This window comes from Grampus griseus, assembly GCF_964374135.1.
Source record: "Grampus griseus genome assembly, chromosome: 14".
In the NCBI taxonomy this organism is placed as follows: domain Eukaryota; kingdom Metazoa; phylum Chordata; class Mammalia; order Artiodactyla; family Delphinidae; genus Grampus; species Grampus griseus.
The window spans coordinates 29,313,299-29,340,254 of NC_139008.1; the positions used below are offsets into that span (position 1 = coordinate 29,313,299).

At 45.2% G+C, this 26,956-nt stretch overlaps 1 protein-coding gene across 1 annotated transcript in view; it reads right to left on the reverse strand.

Annotated features, from left to right (window-relative positions):
* Positions 1 to 26,614, reverse strand: part of SNX29 (sorting nexin 29) — a 566,576-nt gene extending 539,962 nt beyond the window's left edge. The window contains exons 1-2 of the mRNA XM_082671124.1: positions 26,554 to 26,614; positions 1,986 to 2,050 (exon numbers count right to left, since the gene is read on the reverse strand). Coding sequence (XP_082527250.1) covers positions 1,986 to 2,050; positions 26,554 to 26,560 — 72 coding nt within the window. The 5' untranslated portion in view covers positions 26,561 to 26,614. The remainder of the gene's footprint in view (positions 1 to 1,985; positions 2,051 to 26,553) is intronic.
* Positions 26,615 to 26,956: the final 342 nt, after the last annotated feature.

Sequence of the window (26,956 nt, forward strand, 5' to 3'; positions counted from 1 at the left end):
AGGCCAGGAACTCTGGGTGCCAAGTCAGGGTGTCCCCACGCCCTGGGTGTCAGCCCAAGACCTAAGACGGCGGGCACCCCAGCCTTCCAGCCACCACTTGAAGGAAGCCCTTATCTCCAGCTTGCAGAAGAGTGAGCCTTGTGCAAAGACAACGCTGAGAGGAAAACAGAAGCACACGGCTTCCTGCAGATTATCTAGGAAGCTTCTTCTATCTGTCAGCAGCTGACTGTCAATAACACAGAGCTCTTAACAGGCAGCAATAAAAAATTCCACAAATCTGTGAAGATGGGTCCCTTCTGACAGGGCCCAAAGTTGTTACGGCTGGCTATAAAGTTATGACAGCATAAATCAAGCTTCAAACAAGTCATCTGGTTGTGCTGAACCACAATTCACCCAGGGAGGGTGGAAACAAAAGCAAACTGTTCTTTTTTTTTTTTTAACTGTGCTGAAATATAGACAATATAAAATGTACCGTTTTAACCATTTTTAGTTATGCAATTCAATTCACTTCACAATACTGTGCAACCATCACCCCTCTCCACTACTCCTTCAAAAGTGTAGAATCGCCACTGTGGTAGCACGTTCGCAAGATTCCTTATTATCGTGTGTGTGTGTGTGTGTGTGTGTGTGTGTGTGTGTGTGTGTGTAGACATTTAAATGATACTTTTGTCAAAACTCATGGAACTGCACACTTAAATTTGGTATATTTTATTGTATGCAAATTACACCACAATAAAGTTGATTTTTAAAAGGCATATATACAACACTTTCACCCCCAAAATAATAATAGCAGCTCTAGGCAGAAGATCCAAGTTATTTCTGTTTAACTGCTACGTTTGACGTGGCTTGACTTAACTCTTCATCTTCTTATTTTACTTTCCATTTCTGGAGCAAAGAAAGAAGAAACTAATAATGTGGGTTGTGCATTTATTGTGGAACAGGCGCTGGCCATGGCCCTTTACCCACTTTAACAAATGCAATTCCATCAACAGCCCTATAGAGTTCGGTAACCCAATTAAAGAGAAGGATGCTCAGAGAGGCTGGATGAGTTGCCCCAGCACACACAGCTGTGAAGAGATGAAGCTGGCCTTCAACCTCAGCTACACCTGAATCTGTGTCCTTCCCACCATACCTGGACGCCTCGAGGCTTGGGCAGATGCTAAATTCTCTGGACTCATATCGACACTTAACAGACACTTCCATTAAAGTACATATTTATCTCCCTATATCGTGATTACACGCAGATAATCGCCAGTCGCCCCTTCCAAAATGTGAATTCCTAGGGCTGGATCCTAGCTCTGCTGCTTATTAACTATGACGTCGGCAGCAAGTTATCAGACCTGAGCTTCAGTTCTTCAGTTTCTTCATCTGTAAAATGGCAATATTTGCAAGAACTACCTCACGGGGTGGTTGGAAGGATTAGATGTAAAGCACTTAGCAGAGAATCAGGCACGCGATGAATGTGCAAGAAATGATGCCTGTCTGGTAGCTGCAAGCAAGCGAAGTGACGCCAGCCTCGTGTCAAAGCTCGCTTCCACGCCCAGCCAAGAGCCAGGCATCGAAAATAGCATCAGCCGAAGCAAGCAGAGCCCACCCGCGGGATCCACACAGTCCTGAGCACAGCCTCACTTCTGTTCTTGTGCTCACGGGGTCCTAACTCCAACCGCGACTGCAGCACCCTTAGGAGTTGCCCTAAAACACAACTGCTTGGAAATGAGGCTTGAAACCCACTCAATGCCCTTCTCAAGGGGACATCTGTGAAGGATGGGGCGGGTCCTCCAGGGGTCTCCAGGAAGTCAGGACGCAGGAGCTCCTTTGTCCCTACCACTGATCACTATCATTTGCTGGGGAAAATGATTGGCCTCACCGTTCCCAGATACAAAGCCGGAGGAAGTCTGTGTAGATAGAAGGGCGGAAATGACTTCTTCATTGATCATCTGACACTATGACCTGACCACAAAGTCAAACGTCAGCTTTCTTCTTACCTGTTTCACTGCATCCAGCAGTCGCTCCAGCAGAAATTGTCTTTTCATGTCATTGTTCTGTGATCCTAAAATGCAATGAGGCTTAATTAGTTTTGTTTGACATTCGCTTTCTGTTAAGACTCTCTGACATGTAGTGTATGGCTGTGCCCAAGTAGCATCAGCCTTCTCTTTAGTAAAATCAATAACAAGACCAGGTATCAATAATCTACATCATTACAATGAAGTTGGACCACTTTCCTGTTACTGCAACTCAGGAAAGCAGCTAAACTGTGTTCCCCAAATTTGGATGATGTTACTGGAATTGTCTAACTCAGGGTTTCTCGACCTTGGTGTCACTGACATTTGGACCAGATAATTCTCTGTGGCTGCCCTGTGAATTGTTAAGATGTCTGTCAGCATCTCTGGCCTCTACCCACTAGACACCATTAGCGTGTGCACACACAGACACAGACACACACACACACCCTAGCTGTGGCAACAAAAATGTCTCCAGATACTGCCAAATGTCCTCTGGGGAACACAATTGCCCCTAGTTGAGAACCAATAGTCTAACTTAAAATGTAAGTTTCCTAGTACTGCAGGCACTGCTTGTTGGCTGACCTCACCATCATCTCCAATATTATTTTTCCATGAAAAACCTAATTACTCCTGTTCTCAGCCTCTCTTGTAAGGCTGCCCGTAAGAAGTTCTAGCTAATGACACGTAAGCAGAGAGCACTGGGAGGGATCTGGGGAAATTATGCCATCCTTATAAAAGAACAGATGTTAAGGGCTTCGTTCCTTCTTCCATCCTTCATGCCTTAATCATAAACACATCGGGTGGAGCCAGAGCAGCATCTTGCTACCTTGAGGCAACAAGCCTGCAGCGAAGGCCAAGAGAATCACAGAGACACCAGCCCCGATGTCATTTTGCTGCTGAACCAATACTAGAAATCTCATACTTCTCACACAACAAACAGTTCCGTTTGTTCAAGCATTGTACATTGATTGGGCTGTTACTTACAGCCAAAAGCATTCTCAACTGATACACATGGCATACACCAAACTCCCATTTAAGAGGGTGTGGGGCAAGGACACTTCAAAGCCCCAGGCAGACCACTGTCAGAACCACATATGATGCTCCACAAGAGACCCAGTGACTCCAATCAACAGAGACACAGCTACATATTGTGATGCACCAGACACAGAACACAACTGTTCAAAGGAGACCCAAATTTAGAGTTTGTACAAGGGCAGATGCTCCACACTGCAGGCCTTGAATTGCCACTGAGCTGCTTCTCTCTTGGGCAGCTCAGCCTGGGCTTCACCAGGGAGTACCAGCAGGGCATCACCTTAGAGATGGTCAGTGATTCATGTAAGTCATGCCAGGGCCACCCGGTTGCTAACAACTGTAACCGTGTGGTGAGCACTTCCTGCATGCCAGGCACAAAACTGAGTCCTCTGAATGCATTGTGCCCTGTAATTTTCACGACCACCCTACCAGCCAGGTAGTAGGATCCCTGAGTCGCAGATGGGGAAACTGAAGCTCAGAGAAGACAAGCAATTACATGCATTGACCCACTCGGTAATTATTGAACTTCTACTGTGTGCCAGGCAATGTTCTACGTGCTGGGGACACAGGAGTTAAATGGTATAAAAGAACCATCTTCTCATGGAGCGAAAATTCTCTTAGGAAGAAACAAATAGCTCCTAAGTAAACTAATAAAGATGATGTTAGAGAGTCATACTAGAAAGAAAAACAAAATGGGGTGATGGGACAGGGAGGAAGCAAGAGGGCCACGTCAGCCAGGGCAGTCCGGGAAGGCCTCTCTGCACACGTAGTATCTGAGCTGAGCCCTTTATAACAAGAAGCAGCAGCCATGGAAAGATATGGAAGACCAGCATTCCAGGCAGAGCAAACGGCCAGGGAAGAGAGGAAAGAACAGCTTGGCTTCTGGTCTTCCAGGACCCAAAGGAAGCCGCTTATGACTTGAGCAAAAAGCAGAAAAGGGGAAAAAGAAAAGAAAAGGGGAAGCAAAGACAGACAGGCAGGGGCCAGTAACAAAGGTCTTGTGGACCATGATAATGGGTTTAGGTTTTGTTCTGTATTTGAATACTAGTAGTTGGAACCGTTGGACATCCCTGGTGGTACAGTGGTTAAGAATCCACCTGCCCATGCAGGGGACACGGGTTCAAGCCCTGGTCCAGGAAGATCCCACACTGCGGAGCAACTAAGCCCGTGTGCCACAACTACTGAGCCTGAGCTCTAGATCTGCAAGCCACAACTACTGAGCCCGCGTGCTGCAACTACTGAAGCCTGCGAGCCTAGAGCCCATGCTCTGCAACAAGAGAAGCCACTGCAATGAGAAGCCAACGCACCGCAATGAAGAGTAGCCCCCGCTCACCGCAACTAGAGAAAGCCTGCGCACAGGAATGAAGACCCAAGGCAGCCAAAAATTAATTAGTTAATTAATTATTTTTTTAAAAAAACACATAAAAAAAAATAGGTGGAATGGTGACCCCGACTGGAGATCGTGCCCCTCAAGGGTTGTTAGGACTACCACACGGGCTCCTGCCTCACCCCAGGCCCGGAGATCAAACCAGTCAGTCGACTCTCCATGGACACACAGTAATACAGCTGACTTCCCAAACTCTGCCACTGCTATTTTTTCTGGAAGAGGTCTTGAGAAAGGATAGCTCACGCATCCTTCCCACCAGACCAGAGGCCATCTTGAAGCATCATTCAGGATGGCTAGAGACCCCACCGACCCTAGGCCCTCAAACATTGCTCTTGACACCTGTGTCTATCAAAACACCCTGCTCTTCGTTTAGCAGCAGGTCTAGTTTCAGCTCTTCTCTAACACCAGAATTGGGAAGTCAGGCTTGCTTTCCTCCTTTTTCCAAGTACTGCACCCAACAACTCTACTTGCCCTTGGGCAACGCCAACTGGAAACTCGACAAGGTTTTCCCCCCTGAAGTGCTTTTGCTATTCTTTCTGATCATAAAAGTAATTCATGTGATAGAACTATCATATAACCCAGCATTTCTGGGTATATACACAAAAGAATTGAAAACAGGGTCTTGAAGAGATATTTGTATGCTTATGTTCACAGCAGCATTATTCTCAGTAGCTAAAATGTGGAAGCAACCCAAGTGTACACCGACAGATGAATGGATAAGCAAAATATGTATGCATATACATACAATAGATATGATTCAGCCTTAAAAAGGAAGGAAACTCTGCAATATGCTACAACACAGATGAGCCTTAAGGACCTTATGCTAAGTGAAACACACCAGACACAAAGAGATAAATACCACATGATTCCACTTACATGAGGTACTAAGAGCAATCAAAATCATAGAGAGAGAAAGTAGAATGGTGGCTGTCAGGGGGAGGGGAGGGGAGAGAATGGCGGTTAGGGTTTAATAGCTACACATCTGCAGTTTAACAAGATGAAAAGAGTCATGGGGACGGATGGTGGGGATGCTGCACAGCAATGTGAAGGTATTTAATACCACCAAACTGTACACTTAAAAATGGTTAAGATGGCAAACTTTATGTTACGTGTATTTTACCACAATTTTAAAAAAAAAGAGTAATTCATGTGAAAAAATACAATAATAACAAGTCAGGGGGAAATAAACAAAGAAAATAAAAATCTCCATCATCTCACTACTGATAATTGTTAGCGCAGTGATTCTCACGCTTTCACAGGCACACGAATCTCCAAGCAGGTTCTAATTCAGAAGGGCTGGGTGGGGCCTGGGATTCGGTATCTCTCACAAGGTCCCAGATGATGCTGATGCTGCTGGTGCCTGACCCACCGTGAAGAGCAAGGATACAGCAGCTACCCCTAGTGCTATGCATGATGATCCCAGATCTCTGTGATGGAATTGTTCCACTGCTTTTTCTAGAAAGGTCAGCAGCCTCCTCTGCCTCACCCTGCAAAGCCTCTCCACCGTGGGAAGAAAGCCTGTTCTCTAGAGAGAAACAGCCTGAGGTGGTGCAGGTCTCGGCCCACCACACACCCACCCTCGCTGACGCGATCTCTCCCCAGACAAGAAGTGCACCTGGGGCTTCCCTGGTGGCGCAGCGGTTAAGAATACGCCTGCCAATGCAGGGGACACGGGTTCGAGCCCTGGTCCGGGAAGATCCCACACGCTGCAGAGCAGCTAGGCCCGGGCGCTACAACTACTGAGCCTGCTCTCTAGGGCCCGCAAGCCACAGCTACTGAGCCCATGCACCACAACTACTTAAGCCTGCTCGCCTAGAGCCCGTGCTCCACAACAAGAGAAGCCACCGCAGTGAGAAGCCCGTCGACACAACTAGAGAAAGCCCGCATGCAGCAACGAAGACCCAACGCAGCCAAAAATAAATAAGTAAAATAAATAAAATTTTAAAAAAAAAGAAATATTCCAATGAATGAAACATACGAAATGTCAGTAATAAGCAAGACACATTCCTTTGGGGAAACTTAAAAAAAAAAAAAAGAAGTGCACTTGAAAAAGACAGTCCTGACCCCTTGAAAAGGCACCTGTGGCCATCCCAGGCCTGAACGGGGATGAAGAGAAGGGGGTCTTGTAGGGCAGAGGGAGTACGGGTGGCCTTGGGAGCATTCACCAACGGCAGGAGGTGCCCAGGAGGCCCATGGCCCTGAGGAACAGTGGAAGGAGTGCTAGTGGGAAGTCACAAGGCATCAGGAGTTCTCATCCCGGCCGGGCCGCTTGCTGGACACGTGACACGGACAGTCACTTCCCTTCTCGGGGCACTGGTTTCTGCATGAGATCACACCCTCCTAGCTCTGCAGTCTGCGAGTGTAGGGTGTCTGTGGAGACAGGTAGGCAGAGCAATCGATGCTAGCGGGCTCTTTCCTACCTTCTCCCAGGGACCAAGAGGAGAATACAGGACCCCTCCCAGGGCAAGAAGAATCTTCCAGCCTCAATGGCTGCAACCACTCAAGAGGAGTAGGGAGCCAGTGCCCACCTACTGAGCCTCAACTGTGGGCTAAGCCATTAACTGACTGGCATCTAATCCTTGACAAAGAAGGAAAGGTGGCTCCACTCAACAGAGCACTGGGGCTGAGAGGAAAAGACCTTCACCCATGGAAGTGCTTAAGGAAGGATTCAATTTCAAGTCCACTGGCTCAGCCATCTGTGAAATCCTGCTCACCCTCAACCCCTGTAACAAACCTGCAGTGACAGCCCCACTGCCAGTTCAGGAATGATTTCTCTATGAAACCCCAGCCTTTCTGCTTCCTCCCTTCTGTCAGGATAGCCCTGAGTCAACACTATCAACCAGATGAGCCAGAATAGGCTTCTTTTTTTTTTTTAATTGGAGTATAGTTGATTTACAATATTGTGTTAGTTTCAGGTATACAGCAAAGTGATTCACAGAACAGGCTCCATCAAAATGAAAATAGAGCACCATCAAAATGAAAACAGAAAGGCACCCCGGGGAATACACTCAGGGTCCACAAACCTGTCAGAGAAATGCAGTGATCTCCTGAGGCTCTTAGAAATCACCTGCGTTTGAAAGTCAGTCACCTGGTTCAGGTGCATCGCTGTTGTCTTTCATGTTTAGAATCCTTAAGATCCTACACTATTTTTTCCCACAAATCTCTAGCCTTCAGTGACCTCCTGGGGAGAGAGAGCAGGGACTCAGAGTAGGACAGGGCAGGTTTGAATCCTACATCATCAGCTATGTGACCAAGGACAAGTTACTTAACCCCTCTGCACCTCCTACAGCTTTTTTTTTTTTTTTTTTTTTTTGCTGCATTGGGTATTTGTTGCTGTGCGTGGGCTTTCTCTAGTTGCGGCGCGCAGGCTTCTCATTGCGGCGGCTTCTCTTGTTGCGGAGCATGGGCTCCCGGCACATGGGCTTCAGTAGTTGTGGCTCGTGGGCCCTAGAGGGCAGGCTCAGTAGTTGTGGCGCACAGTGTGGGTTCAAACCCATGTCCCCTGCATTGGCAGATGGATTCTTAACCACTGCACCACCAGGGAAGTCCCCTCCTACAGCTATTAATGAGTGAATGGATACCATGCACCTAGAACAGTGCCTGGTATACACCAAACACTTTATACATATTAACTATTATTGCTGTTGCTGTGGGCAATCCTATACCTCTGGCTCTAACAAGTCCTTTCATCAGGCTTCCTTCTCTCCAGAGCACAGGCAAAGCAATCCAATCCTGGCCTCTGTGTTCACTGCCCTGGGGGAGTATAAAGGTGAAAAAGCTTCTCTGCCATGTGGGGAGGGGAAAACCAGCAAGATGCCCCCAAGGCACTCTACATATATCCTTCTCCAATCCCTGTCACAACCCAGGAGGTCAAGGAAATCATGGTGCCCATCCACAGAGGGAGTTAGGTCACTTGGGCAAGGCTGCACACACACACACAACGGTATTTCCCTGCCTCTCTATGCAGTGGCAGAGGGAAAGTCATTTCTCTGCTCGAAGGCCAATCCTTGCAGTGCACTCAGCGGGCATAATGGAGAAAAGAAAAAGATGGTAAGGTTCTTTGGGTGCCCACTGCAGGCCAGGAATTCTGCCCGAGGTCAGGCAGCAAAGCAGTGCTGAGACCCTGATCTGCCTGACCTCTTCCACAGCACACTGCTGGCCTTCTAGGGGCCAGGGAAGCCTGACTGAAAAAGCGGGAACTTGAACTGCGCTTAAAAAACAGGAAGAACTAGAATACAGAATAGGTAAACCCATAAAGATAGAACGCTACTACTTAATAGGTACAGGGTGTCCTCTGGGGGTGACGAGAGTGCTTTGTAACTAGATAGACATGGTGGTTGCACATTACAAATGTACTAAATTGCCACTGAACTGTTCACTTTTAAATGGTTAATTGTTTTTATAACTGTCAAATTTCTAACTTAACAGTTGTTCATTGTTCTAATTGTATTAAAAGCATACATGGTTTCACATTATCTGAAATTCACCTCCGTAAGAAAATACTTTATGGAAAGGACTGCAACAGGTAGATTAGAGCACATTCTAAGCCAAAGAAGCCACCACAGCAGAGTCCCCTAGGGGTGGGACAAGACTTCAGATAGTGCCCAGACCCCCACTGAAACACAGGGAAGAAAAGCCAAGCTCACTTCTCTCTCATGTTTCTGATTACACTGACGGGAGTGTCTGTTTGAGGCTAGTAAGTCCTTAACTTCTGCATCACTCAGGCTCCTAACAGGAAACAGCAGGCACTCTCAAATAAGGAGACTTCAAGGAGGTTTACTTAAAAGGGGCCCTACAGAGAAGTGGTGGCGAGAAGCGATTCTCAACCAGGATTTCATGTCCCCGCCCCCGCAAAAAAAAGGGCATTTGGCAATGTCTAGAGACATTTTTGGCACAACTAGGGGGCTGCTCCTGGCATCTACTACAGTGTACAGGACAGCCCCACGTGACAATCATTCAGCCCGAATGTCAACAGTGCCACAACTGGGAAATTCTGCCCTAACTTAAGTTTGATTGTCCCATGTCACAGATAATGAAACTGAGGCTCCGAGAAGTTAAAAAACTTAAACCTCTACTTGTGCTCTGAACCCCATCTCCTCTCACCTGCTCAAGGACATACTCCAGCAACGGTCCCTCTTTTTCCCACATCGTCAATTCTTTCTTATCATCTAGGCAATCCCTACAGCATACGGGGATGTCATAATACCTCCCCCAAGTTTAATAAAAGCCGTGCCTTGCTCCCACGTGCCGCTCCAGCCTCCAGTTCATTTCTCTGCTGCCCTGTCCAGCACAGCTCTTCCTTCACGAGAGCGGCCAGGCCCTCTGTGAGGGCCACCCCTTCCACAATGGCTGTTCCCAGCTCTGGCCAAAGACCCTTTTGTTCCCATCTCCTCCTGCACCGAATTATCTACACAGGGGCCATAACATCTGGAACACAACAAATGACTTACTGACATTATATAACAAACACATGATACATTCAATGATATTATATGATTTGTTCAATGCACCCTGCAAAACTGCAATTAACGTGGCATTTCTATGGAGCCCTGTAAGCATGTGGAGCATTGTCTCAGATGATTTGTGTTTCTGGTTCCCCTCCTCACAGAAGGAACTCGACAACTGTTGGATCAAGACTCCGGGGTTCGGTTCTGTAGTCCCTCAAGCGGCTGCTTTAAATGGAGAGGACCAGAATGCCCTCGTGCATGCAATGCATATTGCATGAGTGAAGCACTAGTTTTGTCTGCATTAGCACATGAACAGATAAAATGGACAATCATTCACCCCCAAAGTCAGGGCACTGGGTCCCAGCATTGTGGGGTAAAGTGGCACAGCTGGAGGAGGACAAAAGGACAGACTTTCCTTCACCACACAATGGAAAGAGGCAGACTCTGCTTGGAGGCAGATGGGCTCGGGCCATCCAAGTGGACTTGTGATGCCTAAAAACAAAGACTGGGTCAACAGTGGACTCATAAATGGGCAAAGAATTCCCTCTAGAGCAGAGGTCGGCAAATATTTTCTGTAAAGAGCAAAATGGTAAATATTTTTGGCTTTTCAAGCCAGATGGTCCCTGTCACAGCTACTCAATCAGAGTGCAAAAGCAGCCAGAGACAACAGCAAGAATGGGTGTGGCTGGGTTCCAATAAAGCTTTATTTACAAAACAGGTGGCCAGCCCAGTTTGCCAATCCTTGCTGCAGAAAATAAAAAGAATAACTGCAGTGTGCAAATACTTTGAAGAGAAAGTGTATCTTCCCTCATGGTTGGAGAAATGCAAATTATAAGCTTACCAAATCAACCACCACATGTTACCACTGTATAACTACTAAGTTCACCAAAAAACATTTAAACTGAAATTCCTCATTGCTGGCAAAGCTCCGGGGAAACACAACGGTCAGAATGGCCATCATCAAAAAGTCTACAAATAACAAATGCTGGAGAGGGTGTGAAGAAAAAGGAACCCTCTTGCACTGTCAGTGGGAATGTAAATTGATACAGACACTATGGAGAACAGTATGGAGGGTCCCTAAAAAACTAAAAATGGAGTTGCCATATGATCCAGCAAGCCCACTCCCAGGCACATATTTGGAGAAAACTCTAATCCGAAAAGATACATGCACCCCATGTTCACAGTAGCACTATTTACAACAGCCAAGACATGCAAGCAGCCTAAATGTCCATCGACAGATGAATGAATAAAGAAGATGTGGCGCATATACACAATGGAATACAACTCAGCCATAAAGAAGAATGAAATATTGGCATTTGCAGCAACATGGATAAATTTAGAGATTATCATACTAAGTGAAATAAATCAGACAGAGAAAGACAAATATCATATGTTATCACTTATATGTGGAATCTAAAAACAAAATTATACAAATGAACTTATTTACAAAACAGAACCAGAGCAAGTTGTTGAACTTCTCCGATTCTTAATTCCCTCATCAGAAAATGGAAGTGAAAGTGCGTGCTGCTTTTATACAACAGGGATGAGTAGTTGGGATGGAGGCTACATGGCCCACAAAGCAGAAAATATTTACTATCTGGCCCTTTACAGAAAACGCTTGCCAACTCCATCCTAGAACATCATAAACGGAATTTACTTTCTTTTCCTACAATGGGAGAAAGGTTAAATAACTGCAGCGTGTCAATTTAGTGGAATGTTACGCAGCATTTTTAAATAATTGTGAAGAGAAGGAACATGGGTAAATGCTATAATAAGTGAAAACACTAATTCAAATGTAGGCTCAATGCAATTAGGTGAAATGCATATGCTTTGAACATAGAAGTGAATACCTAAAAATTTGAATATTTAATATGTTAGAAAGGTATATTTATAGGTATATTGTTTTCACAATAGTCTTTAATGTCATTTGGGGGTTTTGCTTTTTTTTTTTTTAAGGTGGAGGAGGAAAGAGCAGATTCCAAACTATGCAGTCACAGGCAAGGAAAAACGGGGTGCCAGTGGGCAAGTTTCCCCCCTCGTGGGAAGCCGGGGAGCACAGGCCTCTGAGGGCTTCTGGATGGGTGAGCAGAAATCAGGGCTGGGAAAGGGTCCTCATTCCCCCTGGAGGCCTCAGGCTGCTCCTCCCACAGCCTTTCCCACCTCAGCAAAAGGCATCCTCACCTGTCCAGCTGCTCAGGAGTCACCCTCGCCTCCCTCGGGTCTCTGCTGAGACATCACCTTCCCTGCAAGGTCTTCCTTGACCACCCCCCCACCAAATGACAAGAGCCCTCCCTCCCCCTTCAGTTCATCCTCCATCCAGACAACAAGTGAGACAGACGCCACCCTCCCCCTTCAGTTCATCCTCCATCCAGACAACAAGTGGGACAGACGCCACCCTTGGGCTCTGGACTGGGCATATGATCCAGGCATGGGCAGCCAGAGCCACGGTGATGGGCTGGTTCCAGGATGGCCGCGAGGCCAGCCAGACCACTATGAGTCAGCCCCAGGACTTCTGCCGGAGCAACTGGAAAAGGCCTGCCCACTTGGGTGTTGCTACATTGTAGGATGTGACCCAAGAGCTGCTAGTGGCCGTCTTGCCTCCATGGAGGGGAGGCTGCCTGAGGGTGAAGCCAACAGAGAGGAAAGTATTGAGAGTTGCGAGCCGGACAGAAAGGTGGTCCTGATGACTCTCTGAGCACCAGCTGAGGCTGAAGCCAGGCTATCCCTAGACCTTTCCAGCACAAGATGCTTTAAACTCCTATTGTGCTGGAATCAGCTTCCACCACATGTAATTGAAAAAAGAGTCCTGGGGAATTCCCTGGCGATCCAGTCGTTAAGACTCGGTGCGTTCACTGCTGGGGCCCGGGTTTGATCCCTGGTCGGGAAACTAAGGTCCCACAAGCTGCGTGGCACGGCCGGGTGTGTGGGAGGAAGAGTCCTGGTTAACGTACCCATTACTATAACATTTTGGGTACATTCTTTCAATTCCCTTCAATAAACACTGACAGTACAGCCCTCTGCTAAGAAGATGCACCCAACTGTCATCCAACAAATGACTGCTGAATGTTGAACCCTGAATTTCTGGCCAGGCTCTGCTACCAGAGCCTCACTCTCACTGGCAGCATTTCTTGTGTTGGGTCTTCGTTGCTTCGCGCGCGAGGGCTTTCTCTAGTTGCGGCAAGCAGGGGCTACTCTTCACTGCAGTGCGCAGGCTTCTCAATGCAGTGGCTTCTCTTGTTGCGGAGCATGGGCTCTAGGCACGCGGGCTTCAGTAGCTGTGGCATGCAGGCTCAGTAGCTGTGGTGCACGGGCTTAGTTGCTCCGCGGCATGTGGGATCTTCCCGGACCAGGGATCGGACCAGGGATCGAACCCGTGTCCCCTGTATTGGCAGGCGGGTTCTTAACGACTGTGCCACCAGGGAAGCCCCTCACTGGTAGCGTTTTAAACAGGTGCAATTGCTTTGGCGGAAAGAGCAATCAAGAACCATCAACACTTTCATGTTAACACTACTTCAGGGAAATCATCCCAAAGACATCATCAAAAGGAAGAAAGAGGACTTCCGGGAAGATGGCGGAAGAGTAAGACGCGGAGATCACGTTCCTCCCCACAGATACACCAGAAATACATCTACGCGTGGAACAACTCCTACAGAGCATCTACTGAACGCTGGCAGAAGACCTCAGACCTCCCAAAAGGCAAGAAAGCCCCCACGTACCTGGGTAGGGCAAAAGAAAAAACTAAACAGAGACAAAAGGATAGGGACGGGTCCTGCACCAGCGGGAGAGAGCTGTGAAGGAGGAAAAGTGTCCACACACTAGGAAGCCCCTTCGCGGGTGGAGACTTCGGGAGGCGGAGTGGGGGAGCTTGGGAGCCGCGGAGGAGAGCACAGCAACAGGGGTGCGGAGGGCAAAGCGGACAGATTCCAGCGCAGAGGATCGGGCCGACCGGAACTTGCCAGCCGAGAGGCTTGTCTGCTCGCCCGCCGGGGCGGGCGGGACTGGGAGCTGAGGCTCCGGCTTTTGTCGGAGCGCCGGGAGAGGACTGAGGTTGGCGGCGTGAACACAGCCTGCGGGGCGTTGGTGCACCGCGGCTGGCCGGGAGAGAGTCCAGGGAGAAGTCTGGAACTGCCGAAGAGGCAAGAGACTTTTACGTCCCTCTTTGTTTCCTGGTGCACGAGGAGAGGGGATTAAGAACGCTGCTTGAGAGAGCTCCAGGGACGGGCGCGAGCCGCGGCTAGGGGTGCGGAGCCCAGAGACGGACGTGGCTAGGGCCGCCCAGAGCGGCTAGGGCCGCTGCTGCCGCCATCGGGAGGCCTGTGTGCGAACACAGGTCACTGGCCACGCGCCCTTCCGGGGAGCCTGTGCAGCCCGCCACTGCCGGGGTCCCGGGATCCAGGGACAACTCCCCCGGGAGAATGCACAGGCGCGCCTCAGGCTGCAAAGTCTCGCTGGCCTCTGCCGCCACAGGCCCGCCCCACACTCCGTGCCCCTCCCTACCCCCGGGCCTGAGTGAGCCAGAGCCTCCGAATCAGCGGCTCCTTTAACCCCGTCCTGTCTGAGCAAAGAACAGACGCCCTCCGGCGACCTACACGCACAGGCGGGTCTAAATCCAAAGCTGAGCCCCTGGGAGCTGAGAGAACAAAGAAGAGAAAGGGAAATCTCTCCCAGCAGCCTCAGAAGCAGCGGATTAAAGCTCCACAATCAACTTGATATACCCTGCATCTGTGGAATACCTGAATAGACAACCAATCATCCCAAATTAAGGAGCCCTGTGGATGAAAGGCTCTTGGGGCTGCAGCCAGGAGTCAGTGCTGTGCCTCTGAGGTGGGAGAGCCAACTTCAGGACACTGATCCACAAGAGACCTCCCAGCTGCACATAATATCAAACAGCAAAAATTTCCGAGAGATCTCCATCTCAACGCCAGCACCCAGCTTCACTCAACGACCAGCAAGCTACAGTGCTGGACATCCTATGCCAAACAACTAGCAAGACAGGAACACAACCCCACCCATTAGCAGAGAGGCGGCCCAAAATCATAATAAGTCTACAGACACCCCAAAACACACCACCAGACGTGGACCTGCACACCAGAAAGACAAGATCTAGCCTCATCCACCAGAACACAGGCACGAGTACCCTCCACCAGGAAGCCTACACAACCCACTGAACCAACCTTAGCCACTGGGGACAGACACAAAAAACAACAGGAACTACGAACCTTCAGCCTGCAAAAAAGGAGACCCCAAACACAGTAAGATAAGCAAAATGAAAAGACAGAAAAACACACCGCAGATGAAGGAGCAAGATAAAAACCCATCAGACCTAACAAATGAAGAGGAAATAGGCAGTCTACCTGAAAAAGAATTCAGAATAATGATAGTAAGGTTGATCCGAAATCTTGGAGATAGAATGGACAATAGAATGGACAAAATGCAAGAATCAGTTAACAAGGACCTAGAAGAACTAAAGATGAAACAAGCAACGATGAACAACACAATAAATGAAATTAAAAGTACTCTAGATGGGATCAATAGCAGAATAACTGAGGCAGAAGAACGGATAAGTGACCTGGAAGATAAAATAGTGGAAATAACTACTGCAGAGCAGAATAAAGAAAAAAGAATGAAAAGAACTGAGGACAGTCTCAGAGACCTCTGGGACAACATTAAACGTACCAACATTCGAATTATAGGGGTTCCAGAAGAAGAAGAGAAAAAGAAAGGGACTGAGAAAATATTTGAAGAGATTATAGTTGAAAACTTCCCTAATATGGGAAAGGAAATAGTTAATCAAGTCCAGGAAGCACAGAGAGTCCCATACAGGATAAATCCAAGGAGAAATACGCCAAGACACATATTAATCAAACTGTCAAAAATTAAATACAAAGAAAACATATTAAAAGCAGCAAGGGAAAAACAACAAATAACACACAACGGAATCCCCATAAGGTTAACAGCTGATCTTTCAGCAGAAACTCTGCAAGCCAGAAGGGAGTGGCAGGACATATTGAAAGTGTTGAAGGAGAAAAACCTGCAACCAAGATTACTCTACCCAGCAAGGATCTCATTCAGATTTGATGGAGAAATTAAAACCTTTAGAGACAAGCAAAAGCTGAGAGAGTTCAGCACCACCAAACCAGCTCTACAACAACTGCTAAAGGAACTTCTCTAGGCAAGAAACACAAAAGAAGGAAAAGACCTACAATAACAAACCCAAAACAATTAAGAAAATGGGAATGGGAACATACATATCGATAATTACCTTAAATGTAAATGGACTAAATGCTCCCACCAAAAGACACAGATTGGCTGAATGGATACAAAAACAAGACCCATATATTTGCTGTCTACAAGAGACCCACTTCAGATCTAGAGACACATACAGACTGAAAGTAAGGGGATGGAAAAAGGTATTTCATGCAAATGGAAACCAAAAGAAAGCTGGAGTGGCAATTCTCATATCAGACAAAATAGACTTTAAAACAAAGACTATTACAAGAGACAAAGAAGGACACTACATAATGATCAAGGGAGCGATCCAAGAGGAAGATATAACAATTGTAAATATTTATGCACCCAACATAGGTGCACCTCAATACATAAGGCAAATACTGACAACCATAAAAGGGGAAATCGACAGTAACACATTTATAGTAGGGGATTTTAACACCCCACTTTCACCAATGGACAGATCATCCAAAATGAAAATAAATAAGGAAACACAAGCTTTAAATGATACATTAAATGAGATGGAGTTAATTGATATTTATAGGACATTCCATCCAAAAACAACAGAATACACATTTTTCTCAAGTGCTCATGGAACATTCTCCAGGATAGATCATATCTTGGGTCACAAATCAAGCCTTGGTAAATTTAAGAAAATTGAAATTGTATCAAGTATCTTTTCCGACCACAACGCTATGAGACTCGATAGCAATCACAGGAGAAGATCTGTAAAAAATACAAACACATGGAGGCTAAACAATACACTACTTAATAACGAAGTGATCACTGAAGAAATCAAAGGGGAAATCAAAAAATACCTAGAAACAAATGACAATGGAGACACGACGACTCAAAATCTATGGGATGCAGCAAAAGCAGTTCTAAGAGGGAAGTTTATAGCAATACAATCTTACCTTAAGAAACAGGAAACATCTCGAATAAACAACCTAACCTTGCACCTAAAGCAATTAGAGAAAGAAGAACAAAAAAACCCCAAAGTTAGCAGGAGGAAAGAAATCATAAAAATCAGATCAGAAATAAATGAAAAAGAAATGAAGGAAACGATAGCAAAGATCAATAAAACTAAAAGCTGGTTTTTTGAAAGGATAAACAAAATTGATAAACCATTAGCCAGACTCATCAAGAAAAAAAGGGAGAAGACTCAAATCAATAGAATTAGAAATGAAAAAGGAGAAGTAACGACTGACACTGCAGAAATACAAAAGATCATGAGAGATTACTACAAGCAACTCTATGCCAATAAAATGGACAACCTGGAAGAAATGGACAAATTCTTAGAAAGGCACAACCTGCCAAGACTGAATCAGGAAGAAATAGAAAATATGAACAGACCAATCACAAGCACTGAAATTGAAACTGTGATTAAAAATCTTCCAACAAGCAAAAGCCCAGGACCACATGGCTTCACAGGCGAATTCTATCAAACATTTAGAGAAGAGCTATCACCTATCCTTCTCAGACTCTTCCAAAATATAGCACAGGGAGGAACACTCCCCAACTCATTCTACGAGGCCACCATCACCCTGATACCAAAACCAGACAAGGATGTCACAAAGAAAGAAAACTACAGGCCAATATCACTGATGAACATAGACGCAAAGATCCTCAACAAAATACTAGCAAACAGAATCCAACAGCACATTAAACGGATCATACACCATGATCAAGTGGGGTTTATTCCAGGAATGCAAGGATTCTTCAATATACGCAAATCAATCAACGTGATACACCATATTAACAAATTGAAGGAGAAAAACCATATGATCATCTCAATAGATGCAGAGAAAGCTTTTGACAAAATTCAACACCCATTTATGATAAAAACCCTGCAGAAAGTAGGCATAGAGGGAACTTTCCTCAACATAATAAAGGCCATATATGACAAACCCACAGCCAACATCGTCCTCAATGGTGAAAAACTGAAAGCATTTCCACTAAGATCAGGAACAAGACAAGGTTGCCCACTCTCACCACTCTTATTCAACATAGTTTTGGAAGTTTTAGCCACAGCAATCAGAGAAGAAAAGGAAATAAAAGGAATCCAAATCAGAAAAGAAGAAGTAAAGCTGTCACTGTTTGCAGATGACATGATACTATACATACAGAACCCTAAAGATGCTACCAGAAAACTACTAGAGCTAATCAATGAATTTGGTAAAGTAGCAGGATACAAAATTAATGCACAGAAATCTCTGGCATTCCTATACACTAAGGATGAAAAATCTGAAAGTGAAATCAAGAAAACACTCCCATTTACCATTGCAACAAAAAGAATAAAATACCTAGGAATAAACCTACCTAAGGAGACAAAAGACCTGTATGCAGAAAATTATAAGACACTGATGAAAGAAATTAAAAATGATACAAATAGATGGAGAGATATACCATGTTCTTGGATTGGAAGAATCAACATTGTGAAAATGACTCTACTACCCAAAGCAATCTACAGATTCAATGCAATCCCTATGAAACTACCACTGGCATTTTTCACAGAACTAGAACAAAAAATCTCACAATTTGTATGGAAACACAAAAGACCCCGAATAGCCAAAGCAATTTTGAGAACGAAAAATGGAGCTGGAGGAATCAGGCTTCCTGACTTCAGACTATACTACAAAGCTACAGTAATCAAGACAGTATGGTACTGGCACAAAAACAGAAATATAGATCAATGGAACAGGATAGAAAGCCCAGAGATAAACCCACGCACATATGGTCACCTTATCTTTGACAAAGGAGGCAGAAATGTACAGTGGAGAAAGGACAGCCTATTCAATAAGTGGTGCTGGGAAAATTGGACAGCTACATGTAAAAGTATGAGATTAGATCACTCCCTAACACCATACACAAAAATAAGCTCAAAATGGATTAAAGACCTAAATGTAAGGCCAGAAACTATCAAACTTTTAGAGGAAAACATAGGCAGAACACTCTATGACATAAATCACAGCAAGATCCTTTTTGACCCACCTCCTAGAGAAATGGAAATAAAAACAAAAGTAAACAAATGGGACCTAATGAAACTTAAAAGCTTTTGCGCAGCAAAGGAAACCATAAAGAAGACCAAAAGACAACCCTCAGAATGGGAGAAAATATTTGCAAATGAAGCAACTGACAAAGGATTAATCTCCAAAATTTATAAGCAGCTCATGCAGCTTAATAACAAAAGAACAAACAACCCAATCCAAAAATGGGCAGAAGACCTAAATAGACATTTCTCCAAAGAAGATATACAGAGTGCCAACAAACACATGAAAGAATGCTCAACATCACTAATCATTAGAGAAATGCAAATCAAAACTACAATGAGATATCATCTCACACCAGTCAGAATGGCCATCATCAAAAAATCTAGAAACAATAAATGCTGGAGAGGGTGTGGAGAAAAGGGAACCCTCTTACACTGTTGGTGGGAATGTAAATTGATACAGCCACTGTGGAGAACAGTATGGAGGTTCCTTAAAAAGCTACAAATAGAACTACCATATGACCCAGCAATCCCACTACTGGGCATATACCCTGAGAAAACCATAATTCAAAAAGAGTCATGTACCAAAATGTTCATTGCAGCTCTATTTACAATAGCCCAGAGATGGAAACAACCTAAGTGTCCATCATCGGATGAATGGATAAAGAAGATGTGGCACATATATACAATGGAATATTACTCAGCCATAAAAAGAGACGAAATTGAGCTATTTGTAATGAGGTGGATAGACCTAGAGTCTGTCATACAGAGTGAAGTAAGTCAGAAAGAGAGAGACAAATACCGTATGCTAACACATATATATGGAATTTAAGAAAAAAAAAAATGTCATGAAAAACCTAGGGGTGAAACAGGAATAAAGACACAGACTTACTAGAGAATGGACTTGAGGCTATGGGGAGGGGGAAGGGTAAACGGTGACAAAGCAATAAAGAGGCATGGACATGTATACACTACCAAACGTAAGGTAGATAGCTAGTGGGAAGCAGCCGCATAGCACAGGGAGATCAGCTCGGTGCTGTGTGACCGCCTGGAGGGGTGGGATAGGGAGGGTGGGAGGGAGGGTGACGCAAGCGGGAAGAGATATGGGAACATATGTATATATATAACTGATTCATTTTGTTGTGAAGCTGAAACTAACATACCATTGTAAAGCAATTATGCTCCGATAAAGATGTTTAAAAAATAAATAAATAAATAAATATATTTAAAATATTAAAAAAAAAAAGGAAGAAAAACTACCTTGAACAAAAATGTTCACTGCAATTAAAAAAAAAAAAATGTTCACTGCATCATTATGTATAATAGGAACAAAAAGGAAGAAAAGGGGGGGATAAGTTTCCACAAGTAAAGTCAGTAATTTAAAAGTTATGCCATATGTGTAATGATGGATTACTGATGGATTATGAAGTCCATAAAAGTGATCAATATGAAGACCATGTAGCAACGTGATAAAGTTTTATCCAGAAATGTTAAGGGTAAAAGCAAGATGTGAATTTACATGATGGTGATAAAATTACTTCAGCCTATGTCAGCATTCCTCAAGCTTTTTCTCATTCTCCGTCAGGATGCTTTTTAGACATTTTTTCCTTAATCACCCCCGCCATGAAATTTTAATACCACAGATATATCATACATCATGCATATCTGTGCTTCAGACACAAGAATAGATGTTTCTCCCCCACAGGGGTGATATCACCCCGTTGAGAATGCATGGCCTGTGTGCAGGCAAGACGGTAGCAGGACGGGAGGTGCTTTATCTGGGATTATGTTCACATTGCCAGAATTTAGAGAATTTAGTTCCAAAACTTAAGACCTCTGAGCATCTGACTTCCTGTTGGTCACCCAGGCAGAGCCATGCAACCGGGAAGTGGGAGAGTGGAGATCAGTGGGACTGAGTCCACTGCCCCTGGCTCACAAGAGGCGGGCAGTCAAATGTTTGCTGACAGTGGAACAGTTTCTTCTTACAATCTGCCGTAACAGATCAGCCCAGTGCCTTCATTGGGGGGGAAAATGGTGATATCATCACTTTTTCTGCTTTGAATGACCACAGCTATTCTTTTTTCCATTCACTCATTTCAGCTGATTCTTTTTTAACCATTTTCTAAATTGAAGTATAGTTAATTTACGGCATTGTGTTTCAGGTGTACAGCAAAGTGATTTGGCGTATATATATATATATATATATATATATATATTCTTTTTCAGATTCTTTTCCATTATAGGTTATTATAAGATATTGAATATACTTCTCTGTGCTATGCAGTAGGTCCTTGTTGTTTACCTGTTTTATGTATAGTAGTGTATATGTTATTCCCAAACTCCTAATTTATCTCCCCCTCCACCATCAGCTGATCCTTTACTCCAAATACAAGCCACTGCTGGAGATGACGCAGTCAATGCCGAAGAGAAAATCATGACCTTCAACATTCCAGAAGAATAAGAAAAAAGCTGCCAAAATGAACCTAAACATCAGACAAGACGCAGCAGTAAATTACCCACTAAGCCCCCAACTCTGGTGTTTCAGGCCCTTACAGCTTGTCTGCTTCACTCATTATTTGACCTCTCTGGGTCTGGCTTTCCCCAGGCCTTGAAATGGGGGTTTCAGGGTCTTTCTAACTTGAGAAGGATTCGTGACAGAGTAATTATTGATGGAAATGAGCATCAAGTAGCTTCAACTGTAAAGTCTTACCAAAGACAGTGCCTGAGAATCATAATGACTTTCTGACTCTACAAGTCCTATTTTCCCCAGTAAGAGCAAAAGCATTATCTGAAAATCAGAATTCCTTAGCTAGTAGAGGCTGATCATCAAGTATTCCCACCTACTAGATTCTTTAAAGAGAAACAAGTAAATCATCACACTATCACACTGAAACAACCACCCGCATCCGGCAGGTATCCGTCCTCCTAGCAATTTGTTTACTTCTACACACATTCATGAATCCATAAACATTGTTTTATGTGCATGTTTTGATGTGCATCAAGGTATATATTTTAAATATAATTCTGTACCTTGCTTATTTTTAGAGAACATGAATGTTGAGATATAGCCACAGTGATGTGTATAAATCTAATTTATTCCTTTTAACATCTTTGAGGTTTTCCATCATGTGACCATACCGCATATATTTGTCCACTCCCCTATTAACGGTCATCTTAGTTGTTCCTGGCCCCATGATGCCCATTTATCTTGTGCATGCATTACCTAACCACTCCACTTCCTGGTTATTTGCACTTAATGTATTTGGCCTTGTACCCATCTGACCTCTGCCTCCACTCCAATATTTTCAGCTGCAAGACACAAGACTCTAATTGCCAATTTATAGGCTATGCGAGAAACTGAGAAACATGTCAAAGTACACCAAAAGGATTCCATCAGCAAAATCCCACAAAGAAACCTAACAGGATAAACTGTTTCCTTCAAAAAAAAATGGGAAGGGGGCAAAAAAAACGAGGGAGATGAAAGGGGAACCCATAGTTTAAAAAAAGACTTTGTGCTTCAAAGGATACCATCAAGAAAGTGAAAAACAACCCACAGAACAGGAGAAAATTTTTTGTAAAGATATCTGATAAGGGACTTGTAGCCAGAAATTATATAGCATTCTTACAGCTCAACAATAAAAACAACCCAATTTAAAAAAAAAAATGGACAAAGAAACTGAACAGACATTTCTCCAGATAAAATATACAGATGGCCAACAAGCACATGGAAAAATGCTCAATATTATTACTCATTAGGGAAATGCAAATCAAAGCCACAAAGAGATACCACTTTACACTCACTAGAATGGTTATTATCAAAAAGACTATTGGTGAGGACGGGAAGAAACCAGAACCTTTTTACAGTACTGTAAATGATGCAGGAATGCAAAATGATGCAGCTGCTTTGGAAAACAGTCTGACAGTTCTTCAAACACACTCAGCAATTCTGCTCTTAGATATCTATCCAAGAGAAATGAAAACATATTATCCACACAAAAACTTGTACATGAATGTTCACAGCAGCATTATTCATGATAGCCAAAAAGTGGAAGCAAGTCAATGTCTGTCAAATGATGAATGGATAAACAAAATGTGGAATGTCCATACAACAGAATATTATTCAGTCACAAAAAGGAATGAAGTACAGATATATGTTACAACATGATGAATCTTAAAAACATGATACTTAGTGAAAAGAGACACAAAAGGTCACATATTGTATGATTTGATTTATATGAAATATCCGGAATAGGCAAATCCATAGAGAGAGAAAGTAGATTAGTAGTTGCCTGGGGCTGAAGGAACAGAAAATGAAGAACAGCTATTAATGGGTATGAAGTTTCTTTTTTTGGAGTAATGAAAATGTTCTAAAATTTATTATGGTGATGTTTGTACAATTCTGTAAATATGTTAAACATTAAAAAAAAAACTTAAAAAGAGAGAAAGAGACCTAAAAAAATTAAAAGACAAACCAATTTGCATTGTTTAAACCATATTTAGACCCTGACTTTTAAAAATACACTATAGGGAATTCCCTGGCAGTCCAGTTGTTAGGACTCAGCGCTTTCACTGCCAGGGCCTGGGTCCAATCCCTGGTCGGGGAACTAAGATCCTGCAAGCCACGCAGCGTGGCCAAAAACAAAATACACTATAAAATAAAATTATAAGGCAATCATGGAAATTTAACATTGAATATCTGATATTAATGAATTACTGCTCATTTCCTATAGGTATAATGGAATTGAGTTATGCTTTTTTAAAAAGGAGTCCCTATATCTCAGAGAGAAATATTTTTTAAAAACTTTACAGATGAAATGATATAGGACTTCCCTGGTGGCACAGTGGTTAAGAATCCACCTGCCAATGCAGGGGACATGGGTTCAATCCCTGGTCTGGGGAGATCCCACATGCCACAGAGCAACTAAGCCCATGCACCACAAGTACTGAGCCTGAGCTCTAGGGCCCGCAAGCCACAACTACTGAGCCCATGCGCCACAACTACTGAAACCCGTGTGCCCTAGAACCCGTGCACCACAACTACTGACCCCACGCACAACTACTGAAGTCTGCATGCTGCAACTACTGAGCCCATGTGCTGCAACTACTGAAGCCTGAGGGCCTAGAGCCCGTGCTCCACAAGAGAAGCCACCGCAACTAAAGCCCGCTCACCGCAACTATAGCCCGTGCACAGCAACGAAGACCCAACGCAGCCAAAAAAAAAAGAAGAAGAAATGATAGGATTTGCTGGGTGTCTAGGATTTGCTTCAAAATAAACTGGGGAGAGAGGTAGGAAGTAGACAGGTATATGGGTGAAGTGTCATGAGTTGGTAATTGTTCATTAAACTATTCTCTCCACTTTTCTTTTTTGCTTGAAATTCTCTTTAAAAAAAAAAAGCAAAAGAGAGTAAATATTTCCATGCCACATTATTTTATGTGCCAATTATTAATCCCATAGATGGAAAATACCTTGGACTTCCCCTTCCAATCCTCAGCAACCACTTTTTCTGCCTCAATTACAATCTTTCCAAAAGAAGTCTTTCATCCTTCATGGTTTTTCCTAAAAGAGCCATGTGTTGGTTTCCTTCTGTAATTTGTTTAACCTTAGACCTAATGAGTTTTTTAACTGAATTTTAAAACTTCCTTAGTTTTGATATTAAGTTGCTCCTTAAAGTATACATTGGTCCGTCTCCCTTGGCTTGTCAATTTCACTTGCTCCCAATGAAGACAGTAGAGAGAATGGTCCAGAACTGTGAGCTCAAGGCAGATTCCACGGTCACATTAAAAAGAAGAGTTTCTCAGGGCGTTCTTACCCCAGCCCTTGTCCCAGAGCTGGGCCAGAAAACAACCCCACCTGAACCCCACAGGGGTCCTTACAGAAACAACAATAGCAGCTCTCAAGTTCCTGACTACATACCATGTAAGGAGCACAGTACCAATCGCTTTACGTGAGTAACGTTAGTCATTGCAACAAGCCTAGGATACAGGTACTATTATTTATCCTCATTTTGCTGAGACTTCAGAACGGCAGAGCAACTTGCTCTAAATCACACAGGTTTATGTGGAAGAGCAAGTATTTGAACCCAAACTGTCTGCCCCCAAGGTCTGCACTTATTCCAGACTGTATTACCTCCTGGGTGGAAACGAGTTCATTGCATCTTTGTTGTGGTATCACTAATGTTCAAGGACCAGAAACTCTAGTGAGGCCAAAAATCATCTGACAACAGAAGCTGGACCATCTCCCAGGAAAACCCCCCTCCCCAGCTCCCGCATCAGGACCATCAATTTCACAAATCTTGCTCATGAATAGCAAAACAAAAGGCACCTAAGTTATGGAAAGTGATCCACAGAGTTAACTTAGAAGTTAAAGATGAAGAGAGACACATGGCCTTCACCTTGCCCTTCCTCAACCTCCAGAAATGCCTGAGTCCAAGGCCAAGGCCAGCTGGGCTGGTTGCAAGGATTCTGTAGAGGCTATTCCACAGTGAGGGGAAAACAGGCAGAAGGAGGGTAGGCGGGTCTTCCTAAGTAAATCCAGATCCCAGTCAGGGCAGCTGCGAGGCTTCCCTGAGTCACTCCCATCTCTACATACTACACCCAGGAATGACTTAGCACCAAAACACCAACAGACCTCATGAGTGGAAAGGGCTGAGAACACGCATCCAAGTCTAGGGACTAAACTTCAGAAACACTGAAGGCAAACTGTCCACACATAACTCAAGCCTCCCACCAAAACCACCCCACTCCCCAGTGGGAGGGACAGGGTCAGACTGGGAAGGGCAGAGGTCCCCAAATGAGCTCAGCATTGGACAAGAGGGGAAGGGCTGCCGGGCAGGACTAGGGAGACCTCAAATGAGCTAGGAAAAGAAATGGAAGGAGCTGGAGTATGAAAAAATAACCAAAATACAAGAAGCAGAACCAGAGAGGGAAAATGAGGAGAACCAAGCGTCCTCTGAAACCGAGAGCTAGCGGGGGACACAAGGCTCAGGGGGCAGCAAACTAAGAATGAGACACTCTTTGCCTGTGTGTAGATCGGAGTGACTGGGACCAGGGGCCTGGGTAGTGGGAATGACTGGGGAGCAGGGGGATCAGTAACTGGAACTGGGACTCAGGGAGTCTAGGAGTTAGGAGGGACTGAGACACAGGAGGTCTGAGAACTGGGGGTCGGTAACTGGACTGGGGGTCGGAGGACTGGGAGGGACTGGGGGATCTGGGGGACAGGTGTCCAGGAGCTGGTTGTAAGTGATGGACAGGAGTCAAGGGACTAGGAGTGCCTGGACCGGGGACGCCAGAAAAGTGCAGGTGACCAGAAGCCAGGAACTGGGCGTACATGGGGGTCAGGAAACTGGGAGCGATGGGACGGGGTCCGCGAGCGAGCGGGACGCGGGGACTCGGGGGCCGGAGTGTGCAGCTGGTGCGGCGGGAGCCGGGGCGGCTTGGGCGGGTGACAGCGGCCAGGCCTCCACTCACCGCTCATGGTGCCGCTCCCCGGGCCGGTGCCTGCCGTGCCGCCGCCACTGCCGCCACTGCCGCTGCCTCCCTCCAGACAGGCCAGGAGACGGCGCGCCCCGCCCTGCCTGCCGCCCCGCCCCGGAAGTACAGCCCAGCCGGCGCGGCCCCGCCCCCGACCCGGAACGTAAACACCCGTGCCGGGCGGCAGAGTTGGGGCGATGCTACACGAGTCGAGGCTGCTGCGCGCCCGAGGCAGACCGGAGACCCCCGCAGCGACGCCTCGCGATCCGCAAGGCGGGGACCGGACGGGACGCCTCCCCGCCATCCTGGGCTCACACCTCTGTCGGGGAGCCAGACGGGACGGTGGCCACGAGAAATGAGACAACGCGGTTCCAGAGAGCGCTAGAAGCGGAACGGGGAA